At 41.1% G+C, this 23,666-nt stretch overlaps 1 protein-coding gene across 1 annotated transcript in view; it reads right to left on the bottom strand.

The window, feature by feature from the left end:
• LOC119772707 (neurabin-2-like) overlaps nucleotides 1-11,020 on the bottom strand; it is a 48,473-nt gene extending 37,453 nt beyond the window's left edge. The window contains exons 1-4 of the mRNA XM_038269254.1: nucleotides 10,880-11,020; nucleotides 750-1,145; nucleotides 465-673; nucleotides 60-380 (exon numbers count right to left, since the gene is read on the bottom strand). Of these exons, the coding sequence (XP_038125182.1) occupies nucleotides 60-380; nucleotides 465-673; nucleotides 750-1,059 (840 nt within the window). The 5' untranslated portion in view covers nucleotides 1,060-1,145; nucleotides 10,880-11,020. The remainder of the gene's footprint in view (nucleotides 1-59; nucleotides 381-464; nucleotides 674-749; nucleotides 1,146-10,879) is intronic.
• Nucleotides 11,021-23,666: the final 12,646 nt, after the last annotated feature.

Here is a 23,666-nt window from a genome sequence, read left to right on the forward strand (position 1 = left end):
GAACTCAAAAGCTTCATCGAATCGTTTTGTTTTTCAGTGAGATTTCATCAAGTTCTTACCTTTTTTTCAGCTGGATCTGCTTTGGCTGCAGATTTGGGTTTAGGGGCTAAGGTAGGGGCGGACCGACGCTGGGGGAGGTAGAGATTGTTTCGCACGTCGCCTTTTTCAAATGCCGCACTGAGTTGGCTCACAGTGGGGCTAACCGCCTCGCTGGGGCCGCCTGAAGCTGCGGCGGAGGGGACAGCAGCGGGAGGTTCATCCAGTCGATCTAGAGCTTCCGTAGAACCATTAAAACGGGCCACAACGTCTAGGCGGCTGCCCTGAAAACCCGACGCTCGCTCCTTCTTCAGCAATATGCGGTTGGTGGCGGCTTGCTTCTCCTGACACAGAGATCAAATAAAATCTTTCAGTCTATAGCTTTAGAACAAATGGATTAGAGAAAACCAACCCATTGAAGAACCTACCTGGAGAGTCCGTTGTTCAAACATCCTTCTGGTCTCTTGAAGTTTGGAGAGACCAAAAGATGAGCCTCCGCTCTCGCCGCCTGTTTTAGAGTCGAACCTGTTGACTTTCTCTGAGACTGTATCCCCAAGTTTGAGCAGAGCGCTGTGGTTGACGTTCTCGTTGAGGCTGGAGGCCCTTGGAATAGATAGTTTCAGTGCCTCTTCCCTTCCTGTCAATGATAAAGAATCGATCAAACACAGTTTTAAAAGAAACTCTTTCAAAGTAAACCTTTGAAGGCTCCTCACCTAACATTTTGCCACCGTCCTCTTCGTCGCCAGGAGACTGCATCTGCATGAACATGTTCTTGATGCGGTGGACGTTGGACCCATAGCGCTGGCCTCTTCCGGTGGGTCGGGGCAGGAGGGGCGGTTTGGAGCCAGGATTGGGGGTTCCGTTCGCGGCATTGTTGAGGTGGTCGGTGGCCTTCTTCAAAGCCGCCAGCCCCGCCTCGTAGGCATTGCGGTGAGGCGAGGCACTCCGCAGATTGGAGCCCCCGTTGTTCCCACCAGAGGTCCCATTCCCCCCCGTGGCCGACGGGGGCTGAGTCTTAATCATTTTTGGTGCGTCAAAACCCGCCTGGTGAAGAACAGATCAACAGGGATAAAGGGGGCCACATCCTGCCGCTGGTTCACATTCCCCTCCTGTAAATAGATGACATCAAGTCAGATATCTGCCAAAAAACTGTGTTATAAATGCTGAGTTTTATTTAAAACTCACAAACACATTGTATACATGCGGATTTAACAAAATGAGGCCCCCAATATGTCACAACTGTGACTTCATGCTCCTTCTCTTCGCTGTCCTGCCTTCTATGCACCTGTAGATTCTCTCCTTATCGCGTGCAGAGCTGTTTCTTCAAACATATGTCACTTTAGGACGTATGTTTGCACGTGTGGAGCGGCCGGCTACCTCCAGAGGTAAGTCATCCGTCCTGCAAACGGGAGGGTTCCCATCCCGGCTCGGTGGATGAGCTGCCAGTATGGGTTTTTAGGCAAGACCCTTTACGCTAATGCCTGCTTTGGAGAGTGTCAGACTAGTGGTTAGGGCATTGCACTTGGAATCCTGAGGTTCTGACTTCAAGCCCCACTCCCACAGACTGCCACTCTGGGTGCCTGAGCAAAGACCCTTAACACACTCAGTGCTGTGTCTGAACGCGTTCATTGAACGAAAGTTCATGAACTCGTTCATATTTTGGGCGAACGTGAACTGAACGTACTGTATTACTGCCTGATGAACGTTATTGGGAACTCGTTCATTCTGGTGTCTGTGAACGGCGCGCTCTCTCAATTCAACTCCGTTCAATAGGTTGCCAAATTTCTATAGAGCCCTCCAGGCGAAACCCCGGCTAAATCACACCGTAAACAGGCCTTAATATGTAGCGGGGAAAACACCCAATCTGGCAACACCAGCTACCAGTGTCGTAGCCTAAAGCTGCGTGCGTCATCAAAACAAAATGCAGCGTGGAAGCCACAGCAGCATGGAGGCGACCGTGGAGGCGACAAAGCAGCAGTATGATCACTTAAAACAGTTTTATGACCAGGTGGTCCGTGAGGTTGATGGCAACAATCTTACATTTCTCTGCAAACTTTGCCCGCCGGCTTTCAGTAAAAAAAATCCGCACTTCAGTAACCTTAAATTCCTACCTCAGCCTGGTCCCTCAGTTTGTGTTAGTAAAATGTTTTTGAGGATTTACTATTCATGTAAACCTGCCTGGTATAATTTCCAGGATTCCAGTATTCCTTTTTAGTATGTACTGAAATTAAATTTCAAATTGAAAAAAATATTAAAATAAAAAAAAAACATTTGCACCTTAAAGACTACTTTCCTGTTTTTCTTTTAATAATTCCTTATAAAAAAGACCATTCAAGCAGCACATTTTTCCTGATGTTTTTGAGAATATACTGTAGGGGTGAAAGCTGCAGCTGCTACTAGTGTGAAGTGAATGGACAGCAACAAAGCATTAAAGCAACAATGAGGAAATGCTGTCCCCTCAATGCTAATGTAAACCCTGGTTGGATAAGGATTCAAAACTGGATATGAAGATGAAATCTGACGCTCAGTTTCAGTGTTACAACTGATAAAATAATTACTGTCTGTGGTTCTACAGGAGGCTATGGAGTAATTGAGCAATATATGAAAAAAAAAAGAACTATGAACTAGTTCATTTTTTGGAACTGTGAACTTAGTTCAAAATTTTGAATTATGAACTATGAACTGAACTAGTTCATTTTATGATGTGTAAACTGAACTTTGAACTAGTTCACGTAGAAAAAGAACTTTCCCAACACTGCCCACACTGCTCCATGGGCACTGCACAACGGCAGCCCGCTGCTCCCCAAGGGGATGGGTTAAATGCAGAGAGTTCATTTCAACCATAAGCTACCTTCTGCTCTTAGAAACCAATGAGTTTTTAGAAGCATCTTTGCTTAAAATCGATAATAAGAAGATCAAGGATGTGAAACTCCTTAAGTACCAGTGTCTTGCACCTTTAAGATGTGTCTTTGTTCCAGTGCACCTGTATCAAACCATTGAATAAATCCCTCCTTATGCAGGTTCTCTGGAGTCCTGGCAATCATCTAAATATTGGAATCAGGAATGTAGAAGCAAGGACATAACTGAACGCGTCAGGACAACGGCCCTCAAGGACTGGAGTCCAACGAAGAAGGCAGCCTTTGGTGAATTTACTTCACAGCGATAGTCTAATCAGGGCTTATCGACGCAGGAAACAACGAGACGTCCAGATTCATCACACTGCTAAGCACAATTATTACCAGACATCATATATTTCCCTTTGGAAACAGACACGGTGAATTAGAAAAGCAAACTAGCCAGTTAAGTGCCTTAACCATACAGCAGCTATTAGCAATGTAGTGTCAAGCAAAAGATTAACAGGCAATCTTATTATATTAGATTTTAAAATACTTTTTCTTTTGTTACTAATGTTTTAACTAATTTGCTTTTGTTATATTTTATATGAATATGTGAGAAATATGCAATTACAATTTAAACATGTATTTAGAAGTTCAGTGAAACATGGAATAAATGACCAAAATGCTCCCCCTGGATTCACATGGGAAATTTATGGCATTTTTATGAACAAAACAGATACCATATGTGGAAGAAACAAGCCACACGTGCACAAGAAAAAATATTTTTTTTAGGGTAATGTTGGATATATTTCTTTCCTTTTGCTACAATGGGCAAAATTGTTGCTTTTCTGTTTTTTTTTTTTGTTTTTTGTTTTTGCTGTAGAGGCTTTTTACATATTTTTACATATTTAGATTTACAGTCCATGTTAAAATTTAACCCAATAGTAATTCACCAACAGGTAATTCATCTGACAAATATTTGACTGACTGGAAAACGTTCCCTTTGCAAATCATAGCGACATGTGTGGTGGAAAAACAAAAGGAGAGTCTGTCTTCCACAGCAGATAGCCCAGCTAAAAATAAATATCTTTGTAGACACATACATGATGATGTCCTTCACAAAACTGGAGCAATCTAGTTTTAATGTCATATACAAGCCTAATATTGCATGTGCATTATTCTGTTACAAGTGGAATGCTTAAGGCATTTAAAATAACCATTTTGAGTCTATTATTGAGTCTATATATCAAAAAACTAAAAAAAAATATGTTATAGTATCATATAGTATCAGTGTGAATAATTAAAAAAATGTCTGAAAAAAGTGGGACATTTTTACTCCTGTTTATAATATTTACAATATGGAGCCTAGGCAGAAGTTCAACTGAAGAAACTGATTGTTCTCCTTCATCCACCTGCGACACAGCCAATCAGCTTTGACCCACACCTCCACTAAAGCCAATCGGCATCCAAAGTTCATCTTGAAAGGCCTCCGATCCGCAACTTGTCTGCTCTTGTGCGCAGGCAGTGGTCGTGTTGTATCAGACTTTCATTCAGATGACCCCGTTTCAACCCACTTCCACCCCTTCCTCCACCATCGTCGCCAAAGCTTCATCAGAGTTTCATTCCTCCCGGACTCTTACTGAATTCTAGGGCTGGGCGATATGGCAAAAATAAAATATCGTGATTTTTTGATTATATTATTGTAATTTTATCACATTTTTTTTAGATACGACCAACATAACTTCAGTTACATGCAAAGGAGAGAAAAATTAAATAAATGAACAAGTTTATTAAAATTAGAGAATCAAAGCAGTGCTAACAAACTTTTTTTTTTTTTTTCTATATTGTAAACACACAAAAGAGTATAAAAATACAATAACTCCTGAGTAAAACAATTACAAATTAGTTACTTTTTTCAAGTAAGTGCAGTTTTATTACTTTAAAATCTTGACTGGTCTAATAAAGTAAAAGAAGAAAGAAAGCACACAGAAACTAACTTAAGTTTCAAAAAATATATTACATTAAACAATAGATTCTAACTGATTTTTAAACTAACGGACGGACGTCAAACCCTCGGATTTTATTCTAGCTGTGATGATGCATGTAAATGTGGTCAGTGGCAGAAATACAGCAGCACTGCAGTTTTGTGAATCCTGATAAAACGACCTCTTAATAATGACAGATCGTCAGAGGTGTAGATCGTAACACAGTCTTAAATCGTCATATCGCCCACCCCTACTGCATTCCGCGTCTCATTTCAACCGCTCTGGCAGAAGATCGCCATGCCAAGTCTGTTTCTGCCAGAGGTTTCTTTCCAATGAGGAGTTTTTCCTCTCCACTGTCGCTTCATGCTTGCTCATCAAGGACAGGTTCTCTCAACCTCTGTTATTAAAGTTGGACTTCCATATTCCAGGTCCCTGAGTGAAGCACTAGAATCAGCTCATGCAATCCACTGGATCTCCCCATAAAGCTCAGCAGACCGTCTCGCTAACCAGCAGTCTACAGACTGACCAACTCCATCTATCTCCACTTCACCACCAGTTTTAGACCTGGGGGGGAAACAGCCCTGTTCTTTACTCCTGTTCATGCTTATCTATCAAAATTCCTGCGAAGGTCTGAGGGCCAATTTTAAAATCATTTGCAGCTTATTTGCAATAATTATAGCTCTGTAAATAATTAGCAGAACTATAAATAAGGACAATCATGTCTGTGTGGCAGCCCATTGTAAACATTGAGGTAATGTGAGGAAAAGGACAGAGAGTTAGCAGTACTTTCTGGTCCCACAGCAGCTCCTGATGACACTGCTGACAAACATCCACTCTGCAACCACTGTCTTGTGACACTTTCTTCCCAGATACCGGTAATAGATTCTCACATACTGATCATGTGGAACAAACATGATGTGACACAAATAATCTCTATAGAGGCCTAGAGAACCACAAAAAAGCATGAGCTATTGCACAGCTACTCGCCTCCTTCCTGTTATTGTTAACATGAAGCCGGTGGCTCCTGTCTGAAGTGAGGAATAAAAAGCTGAGTCCAGTGCCTCCACCTCTGAGCATCTCTTCTCGATCGGTGAGGAAAGAAACAACAAACTGCAGCCGCACTGCTCTCACTGGAACAACTCATTTGCCTCCTGCTGGGTTCCTAGTCCCCGCCGGTTTGGAGCTGCTTCCTGCTATTCAGCCTGGATGATCGCTCCTGCCTGCATCGTTAGGTTTCTCCCTTTTAAAGATGGAGACTTTTATAGGCCGCGTTCGTTTCAGGATTTGTTTGGAGCCAATTCCACCGCTCTAAAATAGAACTAGACTATAAAAATACATTCACTGTCAAGGAAAGGTTTGACATGCAACCTTGTTGTATTAGTTTTTAAGACATTTATTCTTCTGTCACTGTTTTAAACAGTTCTTGCATTTGTTGTTTTTACGTGAATACAAATACATACGGAAAAAAGTTATTTGTTCGTAAAATAAGTGATTTATTCTCAGATTGAGGAGGTAAAAGAGACATTTTGCCAATGGAACGAGACAATTTAGATTTAAAATCTGAAAAACTAGTTGCATTGTCTTATTTCAAGTGCATATTATCTAATTATCTTATTTTAAGAGTAAAAATACTCATTCCATTGGCAAACTTTATCATATTTACCTACTCAAATTAAGAAAAAATACACTTAATTTAAGAGATTTTTACTTATTTCTGTATTGTTTCTCCAGTGTAATCCTTGAGGAGATACAAACTTAAATTTTTGCTCCAAAATTAAAATTTATTAACCGCCAGTTAAATGAAACTTCTTTACTCTAAGTTGATCCAAATGAAACTTAAATAAATGTGAATGTTTTACTGTTCTCCTCAAAGTGTTTGAATGATAAAAAAAAACCAATAATAATAAAAATAAGGGCTCAGTTTTGAAGCAAAAATTAAGTTTCCATCCTGATTCACCAAATTTTAAAAAATCTAAAAAAATTTGTTTTTTTTAAAGCGAAAGAAAAGTGTAGTAGGTTTCTTTCAGCCAGCTGACAGCAGTGCACAGCAACAGGTGGAGGAGGGGACCCTGTTCTACTTTGTGGTCATTAAAGCCGTGAAATTCCCTTCCCTGGAGGACTTTCTCTAGTTTCTCTCTCTGGATGGAGCAAACCACATGATGACTGCAGCATGTCACCAGGAAGAATTGCCAATAAGTTGATATGATCCAAATGAAACTTGTGACACAGTTTAAGTGATACAAAATCAAATAAATAAGGGGGTCAGTATTAGAGCAAGAATTAAATTTCTATCCAGATTGAGCAAATTTAGCGGCAGCACTAATGTTATAGTCAGGCGCACCTTCAAGGGGAACCTCTTAACCATGAGGCAGCAGCTCACACCTTAGCTGTGGTTGCCAGGGACAACCTTTCAGGTTTTACTGCTGGTGTTTCACACTTTGAGCAAAAACTAATTCTAAGTTTTTCTTTCTTATTAATGCGGGGACGTTTCACATTGGCAAAATGATCTGGGGTTAATTATTAACTTTTAAAAAATTACTTTTAATCTAACTAATCGAAATAATCAACTAATTTCCTTTGTAATGTACATGGTCCATTAAAGGGCAACACAGGGCAATCAAGCTGAGAACAACTTTACGACCATTAACCAAAGCTCGTGGCGGCCTAGTGGTTAGGGCATAGGGCTTTGAATCCTGAGGTTGTGAGTTCGACTGCCGCTCTGGGTCCCTGAGGAAGACCCTTAACCCCACACTGCTCCCTGGGCCATTCCCAAGGGAATAGGTTAAATGCTGAGAATTAATTTCGTTGCTCTGTACTTATGACAGTGGAATGACAAAAAATTGAATTCTATAAACCACTTTAAAAAAAATGAACCTGTTTTACTTTGTGCTCTATAAACCATAAAATTCCCTTCCTTCCAGGACTTTCTCTGGTTTATCTCTGGGATAGATGTAGTCTTGAAAACCAGACCATCCTTATAGAGCTACCAGACATTTGTATCCTGACCACAGGATGTTTGCAACATGTCACCAGGTGTGGGGACAAAAACAAGAGTTGCCGATCCCACTGGAGATAGACCGATACATCAATCCATCCATTTTCTGTCACACTTATCCCAAGCGGGGTCACGAGGAGTGCTGGTGCCCATCTCCAGCTGTCTACGGGTGAGAGGCGGGTTTCCCCCTGGACAGGTCGCCAGTCCATCACAGGGTAACCATTCACGCACTCACACCTAAGGAGAATTTTAGAGAAGCCAATTAACCTAACAGTCATGTTTTTGGACTGTAGGAGTAAGCCGGAGTACCTGGAAAGAACCCATGAATGCTCAGGGAGAAGATGCAAACTCCATGCAGAAAGACCCATTGTCAGGAATCAAACTTGGAACCTTCTTGCTGCAAGGCAGCGGTGCTACCCAGCGCCACTGTGCAGCCCTAGACCGATACAGATAATAATAACAGTTTAAAGGCCAATTTATGCTTCTGACACATAGCCTCTGTAACCGTCAAATCTGTCTCTGTACGGAAGCGGAAGTGCTCAGACAAAAAGCAGCTGTGATTGGTCCTTGGTTTGCCTTTCAGGCTGTCTGTGTGGTCGTCCTTCTCGATTTGGTGCCGGGTGCGCCATTTTTAAAAACCGAGGAACAACTACGACGAAAGGTTAATCCAGGAGGTTCAGAAGTAGAAGTTATATCACTTGTACGGTGCCTCAGACAAATCATATAAAGATACCAAGGTCTCGGCAAAAACGAAGTTCTCGTGACCATACGCCGAAGTTCTTGCGCGTTCTTGAATAGGCTCCCCTTAGAGCTTTGGCGGGAAACTGCTGTCCGTCAGAAGAATTTCCAGACAGACGTGCTAAAGCATACCAGCAAAACGGGTTCGCGACCAGATCCAGGTGACATTTGATGTGTGCGGTTGCAGATGTCTAATCTGCCCTTTAGTATACAAATGTGGCTGTTACCTCTTAACACCATTTAGCTGCTTTTCTTCCAGAGCAGCTGGCCACACTAGTTTTAAGCAGCTACTTAGTTCCCTTAAGGCCAATTGATGCTTCTGATGCATAGCCTCTGCCACCGTCAAATCTGTCTCTGTGCACAACCACGCCCCCCACGCAGAGGTTCTGCAACCGTCATTGCACACCTCAAAAATCCTGACTACGCCTTGGATGGTCACAAACCAGCGCAGATCTCAAGCGGAAGTGCGCAGACAGAAGCAGCTGTGATTTTCCAGCTGTCTGAGTGGTCGTCCTTCTCGATTCGGTGCCGGGTCTAAGCTCCCCAGTCTCATCCGTGGTCGGATTCAAGGGGCGTACAGACCACCTACACATCCTCCTTTGTGTTTTTGCCAACTCCATTAACAGAACCTGTTCCTCTTCGATGTCCAGCAACTCTAGATCCATCTCCCTGACTGTGATAACTTCAAGACGCGCCATTGTTGTTTTGGAAGATAAACACTTCCAACCGGCAACGCCGAAGTTCTCGTGACCATCCACCGAAGTTCTGCGCTTTGGCGGGAAACTGCTGTCCGTCCTTAGAAATTCCAAACCGACGATGCAGAAGGATACCAGCAAAACTGGTTCGAGACCGGACGACATTTGATCTGTGCAGCTGCAGAAGTCTAATCAGCCCTTTAGAGTACAAACCGAGCTGTTTTGCTGTTTTACTTCCCTCCCATGGTGTCATTCCTCTCTCCTACGGCATCTATTTCAGACCCACAGCTTTAGTCAGTTATGCAAATGTGTCTGTTACCTCTTTTAACACCATTTAGATCAGCTCATAGCTGCTTTTCTTCCTGAGCAGCTGGCCACCCTAGTTTTAAGCAACGACTTAGTTCTCTTATACCTGGGGCTGGCTCTGATTATGTGATTATCCCAGTTTATTACATGCCACAAAATCTGCTGCAAAAGATTTAGCTCATCCTCTGTCCCGGCACTTTCCCTTTAATCACTTCTTTCTGCTCTGGTGACTTCTCTAATCTAAATCCCTGGATTCAAATATTTTCTCATATCATCCAAAAAAAATCAGCTGCAGGAAAGATGCTTTGCGCAGTTGGTTCAAATCAGTTCAACGCATCATCTTTTCCTCCTGTTCTGCAGACATGCTTCATCTCTATCCCCCCAAAAACACACAAACTCTGGTCACATCTGTCTGTTTGCAGCAAAAAAGAAAGAAAGATATGCGGTGAGTTTAGTTTCCTGATGCCCGCGCAGCAGCTCCCCATCCCCGCACGTCTGCGTGCGTCACCAACACGCAGCGTCCAACAGAAGGCGCATTATAGTAAACACAATGAGTCCGTCTATTCCCGCAACAATCCCCGCAATCTGTGCAGGAGACAGTCCGGCCTGGACTGGAGCGGGACTTCAGTCTGAGCTGCTGGGGCTTTGTTTGTCAAACTCCTGCTGGAAAACAGCAGCAAAACAGAAATTTGTTGATTTTTCCCCCTGCTTTTTCTGCATTTATATTTAACACAAACAGTTAGAGCTTCTTTACTGTGTCGTATTATATGCAAGGATGCAATATTTATTTACTTTATTGTATTATTTCGATTTGGAGTCCAAAATAAATGCAAATTTTTTCAGCCGAATTACTCCTGGGATACTAGTGGATAAATATTGATATTTCTCTGGTTCTCAGAGGTGATTTTCTCCGCAGGGGAAGCGAAAAAGCTTAATTTCCGTGTTTTTCTAAGGCGGTTCGGCGGGGCGCCTGTCTAGAGGCGAGCGGCGGGGATGTTCCGGATGTGTCGTCCCGCTGTGATTTCTGTCGCGTCGTTTCGGGTCCTGCCGGTTCGAAAACGGCCGGGTTTTGTTCCCAGCTGAATAAATCGTTGTCACCGGCTGGTTGCGGAGCCGGAGCCAGCCGGTCAGCAGGCCCCGCTGGGTGTCTGCTGCTGAGCCGCTGCTTCCTTCCTGCACCCCCCATCACCCCCCCCCTCTGCCGCTGACAAACAGAAGCTGTTAAAGCGGGAGAAACAGCAGCAAACCGCGGAGCCCCCAGCTGAGCCGGTCCCCCGGCAGCCATACCTGCTAATCCGGTCAGTGGAAGCGGTGGCCGTTATGATCGGAGGCAGCCCATTGTCCTGCTGCTGTCGCTGATTCTCCTCTGAGAGCCTGCCTCCTCGCTGCTCCTCCTCCTCCTCTTTTCGCTCATCATCTGTTTTCCTCCATCCCCCCCCCCCCCCCCCCCCCCCCTTATCCTTTCTTATCAGGGGCGCCCCCAGCTTTTAGAAGGGCCCAGATGGGGGCCCATCATGGTAAAGATAGTGAGGCACCAGGGCCGGTCAAAAATAGTTGAATTCCCAAAGTTCATTACTCCCCCACCCTTCTAAAAAAAAGAAACTTTCTCTACTTTATTATATAAATCCAAAATTACATTATTGAAAATCTACTTTTTACCAGCCTCTCTCTTTCTCTTAGTTAAAGTCGTAGGGAAATCCTATGGAAATTTCAAATCATTTTGGCTTAAACATGTATATAAATGTACTCTTGATCAGACCATATTGTCCCAAAAGTTAGAAAATTTATAGTAAAAAAAAAAAAATCCTGTTGTTTTTTTCCCATTATCTTATGCAGGCCAGTTAGTTATACGTCAGCCTGAACACCTAAATTCAGCCAATCAAATATCAACGGTCATCTGTCAATCAAATTTTTTCGGTCATAGCATCTTGATTCATATGTAGTTGCTAATATACGCAACGGTTGAAATTAGAATCATTTCCTTTCCCATTGAGTTCCGTCCCAGTGTTCACGGGGATGGACGTCTGTGTCTTCAGCAGGCGTAGAGCTAACAGAACTGACAGCGTTGCGAGGCAAGGACTCAAACATGTACGGCTGGAAGCCTTCTACACCAAACCAAGCTTCTGTCGCCCTGGCGTCCTCTTCAACAACATCTTCATCCCTGCTTTCCTCCTCTAAATAAAAAATGCATGACGGAGGAGACTCATCCACAACCTCCGACACTAAACTCTCCTCCTCTTGCATGTTTCCTCTGTCCATAGCGTTCCTTGACAGTGTCGTTTCTAAGTCACCAATTTAGTGCTACTTGGTCCCAATGGAATTTCCCATTGGGAACCTACTAGCAGCAAGTTGCTAACTGGTTAGCAAGATGCTTCTGACAAACCGGCCACAACTAAACTTCTTTCCTAACCTTCTGCCACAACAATCCCGCCTCCTTGATAAACGACCAATCACATTCACTTTATGCACTCGTGTAAAGTCGGGCACCACGCCAACGGTTGAAACAGTTGCATGTTCACCGGAGCAGCAGGAAAATTAACATGATTGCAGATTTTGAGCGGAACGTCCTGCCACAGCTTTGAGTGGTGGAATGAATGAGTGAACATCCTCCTGAGCAGGGAGAGCGCGGCGTTCTGCTCCGTTCACATGCTCTGCTCTTAATTAGGAGGTACTAATTAATAAGATCCTGCCTTAAAATTATTTGATGACTTAGCAATCAAAATATAACAAAAAACTGTCATTATTTCCTCTAAATTGTATTCCAATTTCTTTATAATTTTTATTTTAATGAAATATCAATAATTTTATCTATTTTTTTTAAATAAAGCGTCACTTTTGATTTTCTTTAACTTATTGTGTTGGCTTTATGCCCCTAAACATACTTTTGTTTTCTTTTCTCCCGTTGAGCACCTGCTACTGAAACATGCAATAGAAAAACGCTTGCTTTGCCTTTAACTTGTTTTTGTCTGTTTTTATTTTCGTAAATCACACTTTTGTAAAAAAGGGGCCTTTTAAAAAATTGTGCTCAGGGGCCTAAAATGTCTAAGTTCACCACTGACCAGAGAATCAAACTAATAAGAACAAGATTTAGAGATTTGAAGCTTATTAATAATTAGAAAATGCAACATTTAAGCTTTTTTTGGAGAGTTGGAATCTTTCTAATTCTAATGCAGAGCCAGGTTTACATCCAAATTGATGCAAAAAAAAAGTACAGTATAGTAACCAGTCTAAAAGTTGTATTCAATGATTTTCTAAAGTTAAACTAAAAGCAAAGCAAGTTGGCTTCAGACATCAGCAGCCATGTTTAGATGTTCTGGTAGCTGCCTGACCTTTTATTGTTCTGGAACAGATAACAGATGGATCTAAAGCCGGGTTTGTTATTAAAGCTGCAGCAGTGCTTCTGCGACATCTGCTGGCCAAATACACTCCCCGGCCACTTTATTAGGTATGCCATGCTAGTAACGGATTGGACCCCCTTTTGCCTTCAGAACTGCCTCAATTCTTCGTGGCATAGATTCAACAAGGTGCTGGAAGCATTCCTCAGAGAGTTTGGTCCATATTGACATGATGGCATCACACATTTGCTGCAGATTTGTCGGCGGCACATCCATGATGTGAATCTCCCGTTCCACCACATCCCAAAGATGCTCTATTGGATTGAGATCTGGTAACTGTGGAGGCCATTTGAGTACAGTGAACTCATTGTCATGTTCAAGAAACCAGTCTGAGATGATTCCAGCTTTATGACATGGCACATTATCCTGCTGAAAGTAGCCATCAGAAGTTGGGTACATTGTGGCCATAAAGGGATGGACATGGTCAGCAACAATACTCAGGTAGGCTGTGGCGTTGCAACAATGCTCAATTGGTACCAAGGGGCCCAAAGAGTGCCAAGAAAATATTCCTCACACCATGACATCACCACCACCAGCCTGAACCGTTGATACAAGGCAGGATGGATCCATGCTTTCATGTTGTAGACGCCAAATTCTGACCCTACCATCCGAATGTCGCAGCAGAAATCGAGACTCATCAGACCAGGCAACGTTTTTCCAATCTTCTATTGTCCAATTTCGATGAGCTTGTGCAAATTGTAGCCTCAGTTTCCTGTTCTTAGCTGAAAGGAGTGGCACCCGTTGTGGTCTTCTGCTGCTGTAGCCCATCTGCCTCAAAGTTCGACGTACTGTGCGTTCAGAGATGCTCTTCTGCCCACCTTGGTTGTAACGGGTGGTTATTTGAGTCACTGTTGCCCTTCTATCAGCTCGAACCAGTCTGGCCATTCTCCTCTGACCTCTGGCATCAACACGGCATTTCCACCCACAGAACTGCCGCTCACTGGATGTTTTTTCTTTTTCGGACCATTCTCTGTAAACCCTAGAGATGGTTGTGCGTGAAAATCCCAGTAGATCAGCAGTTTGTGAAATACTCAGACCAGCTCCTCTGGCACCAACAATCATGCCACGTTCAAAGTCACTCAAATCACCTTTCTTCCCCATACTGATGCTCGGTTTCAACTGCAGGAGATTGTCTTGACCATGTCTACATGCATAAATGCACTGAGTTGCTGCCATGTGATTGGCTGCTTAGAAATTAAGTGTTAATGAGCAGTCGGACAGGTGTACCTAATAAAGTGGCCGGTGAGTGTATATCAGATGCTGCTAAATGCTGTTAGCCTGCTGCAGCAGATTGGAATGGATGAGGAGTCCAAACATGCAGGCAAAGCTGAACAGAAGGCATCCTAAGGCAGACCCACTCTGCAGAGGGATGCTGTTCGTGTGATCTGAAGTCAAGGCAATGAGCCAAAGCAGACCAGCTGGCTCTGTGATGGTCTCTCAGCAGCCAAACAAAAGGCTGAGTACCTCATTAGATTGATCGTTTAAAAGGACATAAAAGATGTCCAAAGATTTTAACTTATTGATGGCTGCTCATTTCGTTTTAAATGACACATTCTTGTCTCGGCCTAAAAATAGGCTGATAGTTAAGGATCATTTTTACAGGTCTTCCTTTAAATGAATCCATTGTTAGTGCATTTCTGTTCTGCTTTCCTGAGTCATCACTTTTTGCTGCAGTTCCAGATCCAGATCTAAATTTCCTCATGGAAATGCTGACATGTACGGTCACACAGGTTCAGTTTAAAGCTCAGGATATTGCTCTAAAATAGTATCAAAGCTACTAAAATAATACATTTATTTTAGTTATCTGCTGAATAATAATTAAACAGAAAAAATAAAACTTTGTTTAGTTTAAATCTCTGATCTGATTTTTTCCCACATCACTGACTGCAGTGCGTATAGAAAGATTGCTGCGATGCAGGAGGAGCAGATCCCGATCTGTGCAGATATTTTTCACTTCTGTCTCTAAGCCCAAAAAAATAAACAATTTCCCACATTTGACAGGGAAAGATTATGAAAAGTTATTTAAAAAAATGGAGAAGCTACAAAGCAAAGCCCAACTTAATGACTATGCAGCAATCAGAACTGAAAGGGGATTTTTACAGGAATATATTAAACATACTACATTTAAAGAAAGGGAAAACACAGCAACAGAAGCTGTGGGATGGTTCTTATGGGTACAGGATGTGGAATCATATTTTTCCTTGGCCTATTCTGTGAGATAAAATGTTTTGAGTGTGTCTGTCTGAATACCAGCCACTGTGCTGTGTTGGGATTTTATATTCAATTCCCATCCAGCTGGGAATTCATATTTTCTGATACTTTAAGATGTTTATTGCCCTCCCAGGTAGGGGTGGTAAATATCTTATTTAATCAGATATTATTTTGGCTGTAATATACTGTTTAGAACAATAAATCAAAGAGGGATTCAAGCTCTAATCATGGTCAAACTGTTAATTCTGCACATACATGGAATAAATTCACCACAACTTCTGTTCAAATTATAAGAGTTTATTAACAAAAAGGAGGAGTTGGAGGTGGGATGAAACGGGGTCATATGAATGAAATCTCACTGCGCAACCACCGCCTGCACACAGAAGCAGACAAGTTGCAGACCGGAGGCCTTTTAAGATGAACTTTGGATGCCGATTGGCTTTCGTGGAGGCGTGGATCAAAGCTGTCCACCTGTGTCGCAGGTGGATGTAGGAGAGCGATTAGTTTATTTAGTTGAACTTCTGCCTAGGCTCCATAAACCATCAAACATGAAGGAGCTGGAGCAGCTTGTCTGTAAAGGGTAAAGAGAATTCCAGCTGTGATTCCAGAAGTTTTCCCTCTGGGGGCTTTTCTGCAGTATTATGTCATTCCATCTTGTTTGCTTCAATCTTCTAAGTAATAGTATGTTCCAGTTGAATTCCAGGCTGTGAAAACATCAAAATAGGGGGTGTTGAATACTTTGACAGGCCACTGTTTTGGGTTCCAATTTGCAGACAAAGTCCCTGTAAGGTGTGGGACACCAACAGGTCTCTGATATTCAGATTTGCTCCCAAATATTCAAATACAAAAGTCAGAACTCCAGGAAGGTTAAGTTCAGTTCAGTCCGGTTCTCCGTTCTACAAAACTTTTTTAAACATGTTTTTGGTGTAAAAGACACGAGCATAAAAGGTGCAGTTGGTGCAGTTTGACAATCAGGATGTGTCTTATTACTAATAGTTAGACTGGCTCAGGTAATACTGGATTTTAACTCCGCCCATCAGCACAGCTGTGCGCTCTCACCCACATTCCACACAAGATGCCGTTCATGAGCTGGAAAACCGTCACCTTCTTAAAATAATTGCCTAAGTCATTTTTTTTCAAAAATGATTTTTTTGCCTAAATCATCTCTTCATGATGCTGGCCACCTCTGGTAAATTGCCTACATCCTCAATTAAACAGATCATGCCATTCTACCCCTTTTGTATAATTGCCTATGTCAAGAGTGTGACTTAGGCAGTTTTATTTTTGCTTAAGTCACCAGACAAATTGACTTAGGCAATTTTAGAAGTTTTTCAAAATGGCGGATGATTCTAGGAGACGAAAATTCTACACAGCTGCTGAAGCTATTTCCAAGATTCTGGACTCTTCCCATGTTGGTAAGTGAAGATGTTTACTATAATATACACTAGGCTATCAAAATTGCATAAAATGTGATCTTTTGTGAAAATTTTAGTTTAGGAAGCTAGCTAAAAATGCTCTGTGTTAGACTGGCGGCCTGTCCAGGGTATGCCCTGCCTTTGCCCGAAGCCAGCTGAGATTGCCTCCAGCATTAACCATGACCCTGATGAGGAATAAGCGGTATCGATAATAGATGGATGGATGGATGGATGGATGGATGGATGGATGTAAGTTAGCTAAAAAGCACAGTGGAAAGACTCCAGAGTCATCTAACTAAGAAAGTTTTCAATTCTGTAATGTAATCTACAGTCTAGAAAAAATTCACAAAGGACCCTCTTTACTCGATTGATTTTAACTAATGAAAATTTCAGATGAACATAAGTAATCGTAAATGATTTGACTGGTGTTATAGTGTGCCTGTGTTGCTGTATCTAGAGGCAACTTGCAAACCATTTTGGGAATCCACAATGTATCTTAAATACAATTGACCTCAAAGGCAATTCATGTTTGTCAGAATAATCACACATTTTTGAAAGATTTGAATATTTTTTTTTCCCATTTTGGTAGGAGATGCACTTGATATTGATGACACCAGTCTGTCCTCATCTACTGAGAATGACAATGAGACCATCAATAAAGAGATGATGCAGTATGTTGATAATGATGCACCATCTGCTCCCATGGATAAAGTTAAAGATGCCAAGCAGACACATCCACACCAAGAAGACACAATATCAAATGATGATGGCGATGATGGTGATGATGTCATTCAAGATCCGGACTATACCCCAACCTGTGATGAGTCCTCTTCTCCTGAAGATGAAAACAGCCTATCTATGGTGGCAACAACTTTAGAACAGCAGGATGAGGATGTTGAATTAAAAAATGTAGGCAAAAAGAAAAGAAATAAACACCTCAGTCCAAGAACATGGAAGCAAAATGAATCCAAGCAGAAACGTCTAAAAGGAATTTCATACAAGAGCAAAAGTGGCAAAGAAATAAGTGCAAAGACTATGGGTCCTCCCTGCAACTCCAAGTTCTGTCAGCGAGTCTCAACTCGAGACTGCCAAGTCCTTACAGAAGAGCAGCGGCAGTGGGTATTTGACAAGATTTGGGCAATGAACACCTGGGAAGAACGTCGGTTATACGTCACCACTTTGGTCACAAAGACTAGCATAAAGCAAAAAAAAGTTACGGAGGGATCCCGACGCAATTCATCATTTACCTACCAACTGAAGCTTGAAGATGGAACAAGAGTTAAAGTGTGCAAGGCACTTTTTTCTTCTACAATTGGTCTCCCTGAAAGAACCATTACAAAATGGCTGGATGACCCCATCAACCCTGAAAAACAAGCAGAAGTGCCATCAAAATCTGGACCCAAAAGTGGCAGGCACAGAAAGGTTGAAACTGATGTCAAGGATTTCCTTAAGAACTGGTTGAGGGACCTGCCCAGTGTTGACTCACACTACTGCAGAAGCACAGCTACCTACAAAGACAAGAAGTTCCTTTACCAAGGCACAACCATCTCCCAACTACATCGTGAATATGGACAGGCAGCTGCAACTGCTGGAGTGAGAGCTGTTGGAATCCAATATTTCACAGCTGTGTTCCATGAGGAGAACTACTCCGTATTTATTCCAAGAAAAGATCAGTGTGATGTTTGTGTTTCATTCAAACATGGAAATATCAGTAAGGCTGCATACAACGCACATGTCACCAAGAAGGATGAAGCAAGGCAAGAGAAATCTAGGGACAAGGATTCTGCTGATAAAGAGAAGTCCGTTTGGACAATGGACTTGCAAGCTGTGCTACTGTGTCCAAAAACCCAAGCCAGCAGCCTGTATTACAAAACAAAACTGCAGGTCCACAACTTTACCCTTTTCAACTTGAGATCAAAGGAAGGCTACTGCTATGTTTGGGATGAATCAGAAGGTGACCTCTGTAGCGAGGTATTTGCACATCTTCAGTATCATCATTTTGAAGCTGTGATCAAAGGCCATCCAGACCTCAAGGAGATCATAGTGTGGAGCGACGGTTGCGGTTATCAGAATCGCAATACATGTGTAGCAAATGCATACTCTGAGCTTGCAAGGAAATATGGGGTGCTAATAACCCAGAAATACCTTCTTGCAGGTCATACACAAATGGAGTGTGACAGTATGCATAGTACTATTGAACGAAAATTAGTTGCAGATATCTTCACCCCAAGAGACTATGTCGTTGTACTCCAGACTGCAAGAATCAGGCCATCACCTTACTATGTGAAAGTGCTCAAGCACGATGAGTTCCTGAAGCTGAATGGATCTTACTTCTTCAGCATCAGACCAGGCAAAAAAGTTGGAGACCCGACTGTGCATGACTTGCGGGGTCTTCAGTTTAGCAGTGACGGCAAGGTCCATTTCAAGCTGTCCTTTTCAGAAGACTCTGTGTGGGAAGAACTGCCACAAAGAGTGCAGGTGTCAAATGGGCCAATGGTATGGATAAGTTTGTTTCCATGTGCTCTGCCAATCAAAGAGAGAAAGTTCCAGGACCTCCAGTCAATGAAACCCATCATGCCTGTCGAGTGTCATCACTTCTTTGACAATTTGCCACACTAATAGGCATCAGACAAAAACTCAGCAAAGAAGAGCTGGAAGGAGAAGTGGAAAAAATGCACATGCCTCCTCAGCCTTATGTTTTGTTAGTTTGTGCTGTAAAATTGCCTAGATCACAAAGGCATGTTCAGAAATTTGCCTAAGTCATTTAATTCTGTCATGTTCCATGTTTGACTGACCTTGCTGTTTGTATGTCAAAAGACATCTGTTGTTACAACTTTTTTGATTAAAATTGTTCGTAAATATCATTTATTCAACAAATGGTTCAGTTTTTTGTGTTTCCTGAAAAATTGCAAAAAATGACTTAGGCAATTATTTTAAGAAGGTGACGAAACACGATCTCAAGACCACCATTTTTAAAACTCTCTCTGAAAAAGAGAAAAGGGAGCAAAAAAAAAAAAAAAAAAAACCTGTAAAGAAAACTTAATTGGAAAAAATGTCAAAAACAAATTTACTTTTTTTTCCCCAAATTTTTTAATCAAAATGCTTCTCAATGTTTCATTTCTGGATTGCATTATTTTTTCATTTCTATTATTTCATTCACTAAGAAAGATCTATGCTTCCAACAATAATGGGGGAAATCACTTCATATATAAAGGCAAAAGCTGGTTCTGAATGCAAATGCACTCCACACTTTTCAGATTTTTAAAACCATCTAAACTTTGTTTTTCACTCCACACTCATGTACCTTTTTTTTTTTTTTTTTTCATCAATCACAAAATAAAAACCATGGAGCTGCAGAGCTGTCCAGTTTGTAGCACTATTGCTTTGCAGCAAGAAGGTCATGAGTTTATTTCCCAGCTGGGTCTTTCTTCATCTAGTTTCCATTTTCTCCTTGTTGGTTCTCTCCGGGTACTCTGGCTTCCTCCCACAGTACAAAAAGATGACTGTTAGGTTATATGGCTTCTTTATATCACCCTTTAGGGTGTGCATGCGTTTTTATACATCCAACCACAGATTGCTAGAGATAGAAACCAGATCCACAGTGACCCTGATGGATAAGCAGGGCAAGCTGAAAAAAAAAACAATAAAATACATTAAAGTCTGAGATTGTAACAATCTAGATTGAAAGCGGCGAAAAGGGGGTCCGTCAGTATCTAACTAATCTATTTCTATACTAAATTCATGTTAAATTAAAATATAATATAGATTAAAATATGTTGAACAGCAGGAAAGCATCTGTCTTTGATGAAAAGGTGAATCCTTTCTTAACAGGATAGAATTTGTCCTGTTAACATGGTTTCCTTTTTCTGACCTCAGAGGAATCTTTAATATCCTTTAGGATATACATGTGTATATATATATATATATATATATTTGAATATATAATATACTTTCATGCACATCATGATTGCTTTTAATGAGTTTATGAAAGCCTTTGCTGAAGCAAACAGAGCCGTGGTTTCAGATCTGCAAGTATAAGAATTGGATCAGTGCATCCCTCGCTTTAACGCCGGCTTCATGGAGATCCGGTCTTCATTCTGTCACGGATGCTGCGTTAGCTCCACAATCGCACCAACTTCACCTGTGGGAAGATTTGTTTGCTTTTAAAGCTCTAACTTGCTGCCATGCCTGCTTTTTTTTTCTTAATAATGCGTCACATGGAGGAATTTAACCGACAACTCCTAGATTTTAGGAGATTTTGAGGTTTGTTTGTATGAAGCCAAAAAAGGTAGTTTTAATTCTAGTCATTTTTCAGCATAAAGCTGATGTACCTATAGAGTTAGAATTATAACCTACAAGCATTTCCATCCAATTTCTAATGGATCTTATTCCCATTAACACTTAGACTTGTCTCAGTCTAAGAAACAGAATGAATAAATAGTCCAAAAACATCAACAATTTAAGCTTTAAAACCTGGAAAATGAGCTGAGATCAAGATCAGCTCCTTAATGGGACCAGGTTTCTATTTAGAATAGAATAGAAAATCCCTTTATTGTCCCACAATGGGGAAATTCTGCTGTTTACAGCAACTACGCTGCAAAAAGGATCTAGAAATAACTTAAAATTTCTTAAATTAAGTGTGTTCACCCTTAATTTGAGTAAGTAAAGGAAATAGTTTGCCAATGGAATGAGTAATTTTACTCTTAAAATAAGAAAATTAGATAATATGCACTTGAAATAAGACAATGCAATTGTGTTTTCTTATTTTAAGTGTAACTTGTCTTGTTCCATTGGCAAAATGTCTCTTTTACCTCCTCAATTCAAGAACAAATGCACTTATTTTAAGAAAAAAATACTTATCTAGATTTTGATTTTTTGCAGTGTAAAACATTATAGAAAAAAAGGTCAAAAAAATGTGGACCTTGGAAAAATGTATAAGAATAACATAATAGTGAAGTTAAAAGATAAACAATAAAATACTTTACTGTAAAGTGTTTAAACAATAAAAGAATAAATAACCAATATACAGCTGTTGACATAATGGATATTTGAAAATAGCAACATCAGAGATGTGCTAAATGAGCCCTAAAGATGAATCTAAAGTTCTTGTTTGCGTTTTATTTAGACTGTAAAACACTAATTTTTCCCTGTTTTTCTAATTAATTAACAAATCTAACCACTGAGGCCACCTTCAAATGTTTCAGTTTTATGGATTTAAATGGGTGTAGTAGTCAAATGTGGTCAGAAGGTGGCAGCACAGCAGTTTAAGCAAGAAAACAGGAACTTTAGCTGAGTTTATAGATGTATTCACATATGAAATAAATGAACACAAAGAATCAGAGAACAGAAAAAGGTTTAATCGCTATAAACTGCCTGGACTCCATCTTTCCTCTGACCCATAGATGAGCCTCTGAATCCTATTTTTAACTCTAATTTGTTTAACTCCCTCAGTAACCCAGGAGGGGAATCAGAGCTGGCTTTGTCAAACCACTAACAGGTCAACCCCTCAGCTCTCTGCTGATGGGAATTGCTGGTTTTTCCAGTTAGACACGGACGACTTCATTTTCCCTCTTCCAGCTTCTGTCCAAACCACCTAGATCAGGTGGAGAGCAGAAATGTGACCCGGGGGAAGCAGCTCCTCAGCCTCTCTGCCTAGATTTATGCAGCAGCTTTCCCTGACGAAAAAACTAACTGTTTTACCATGTATGACAAACAAGGAACTATTTCTACTGTTAGGAATAATCATTATTTCTCATTAAAACCCAATAGTTAAATAGATGTGTAAACTTATAAATTGATTATACTTTTTCCTACCATTAGTGTAAAATATATAACTTCTGTTTTATTTTATCTTCCTCAGGAGTCAGATTAATTGAAGAGATTAAAAACAATCTTCATTGCCAAAAAATAATGAAGGTTGAGGTTGCACCTCAGACTGTCCAGGACCTCAGTGATGCCCTGGTCCAGATCTGGGAGGAAATACCCCAAAACGCCGCCCATCGTCTCATTAGGAGCATGTCCCGATGTTGTCAGGCATGCATACACGCACGTGGGGGGCCATACAAATTACTGGATACCATTTTGAGTTGCTGCACTGAAATTCCAGCATAATGGACTAGCCTGCCGCATCATTTTTTCACTGTATTTTTAGGGAATCTTTGAATTCAGCCTCTGTAGGTTGATAATTTTCATTTCCATCAAATGATGTGGCATCCTTTTGTTCCTAACCCATTAACCACTCCATATCAGTAGAAATAAACAGCTTTTTTTTGCCCCATTGAGATCTGATGTGTTTTCAAAGTGTTCCTTTAGTTTTTTTGAGCAGTGTACTATTGCTCTACTCAACTTAGATTAAAGCATGATCAAGTTTAAGTTCTGGCTGAGAGTCGATTACTATGAAAACAAAGTTATTTAAAGAGACAAAAACGAGCTGGGAATTAGCTTTAGGGGGCAGAAGCCTGGATATCAAAATTGGGGTCAAATATTTGTTCTTATTTTGTATAAAAACCATGAGGGGTAACTAAAGGTCAACCCACCCAGCTTCTTCAAATCAAACAAAACTGCTGTCAATTGGATTTTAAACAAAATGAAAAAAAGTAACATGGCAGCAACAATCTGGAGGAAAAAAAAAAAACAAAAAACATTTTTGATGATGGGACATGAAGAGCACCAAAAATACGTCTGAAAAAGAAAGCAAAGCATTTGGCAGCTGAACTCCCGTGACCCCCTGATAACAGAAACTGGACACATCTTGGACAATTATACTCATCCCCTACATAACAAATTCGTTTCTACCCTCTGGTTCCCGTTTTAAACATCCACCAGCTCAAACCAACAGATACAAACACTCCTTTATTCCCTCTGCTGTTCAGCTGCTAAACTCTACTAGGAAAAGCAGACGCTGCATGCATATAGGCCTATGCTCTCATTCATCCCCTGCACCGCACATATTTTTTTAAACTTACTTTTATCTTTTTAAAATATTTTATGTTTCTTCTTTTATTTTTTATTTGTGAAATGTGAACGTGTGTGTGAAAGGTTTACTACTACTGC

This window comes from Cyprinodon tularosa, unplaced genomic scaffold (assembly GCF_016077235.1).
Source record: "Cyprinodon tularosa strain WSP-4 unplaced genomic scaffold, ASM1607723v1 ctg726, whole genome shotgun sequence".
Taxonomy (NCBI): Eukaryota; Metazoa; Chordata; class Actinopteri; order Cyprinodontiformes; family Cyprinodontidae; genus Cyprinodon; species Cyprinodon tularosa.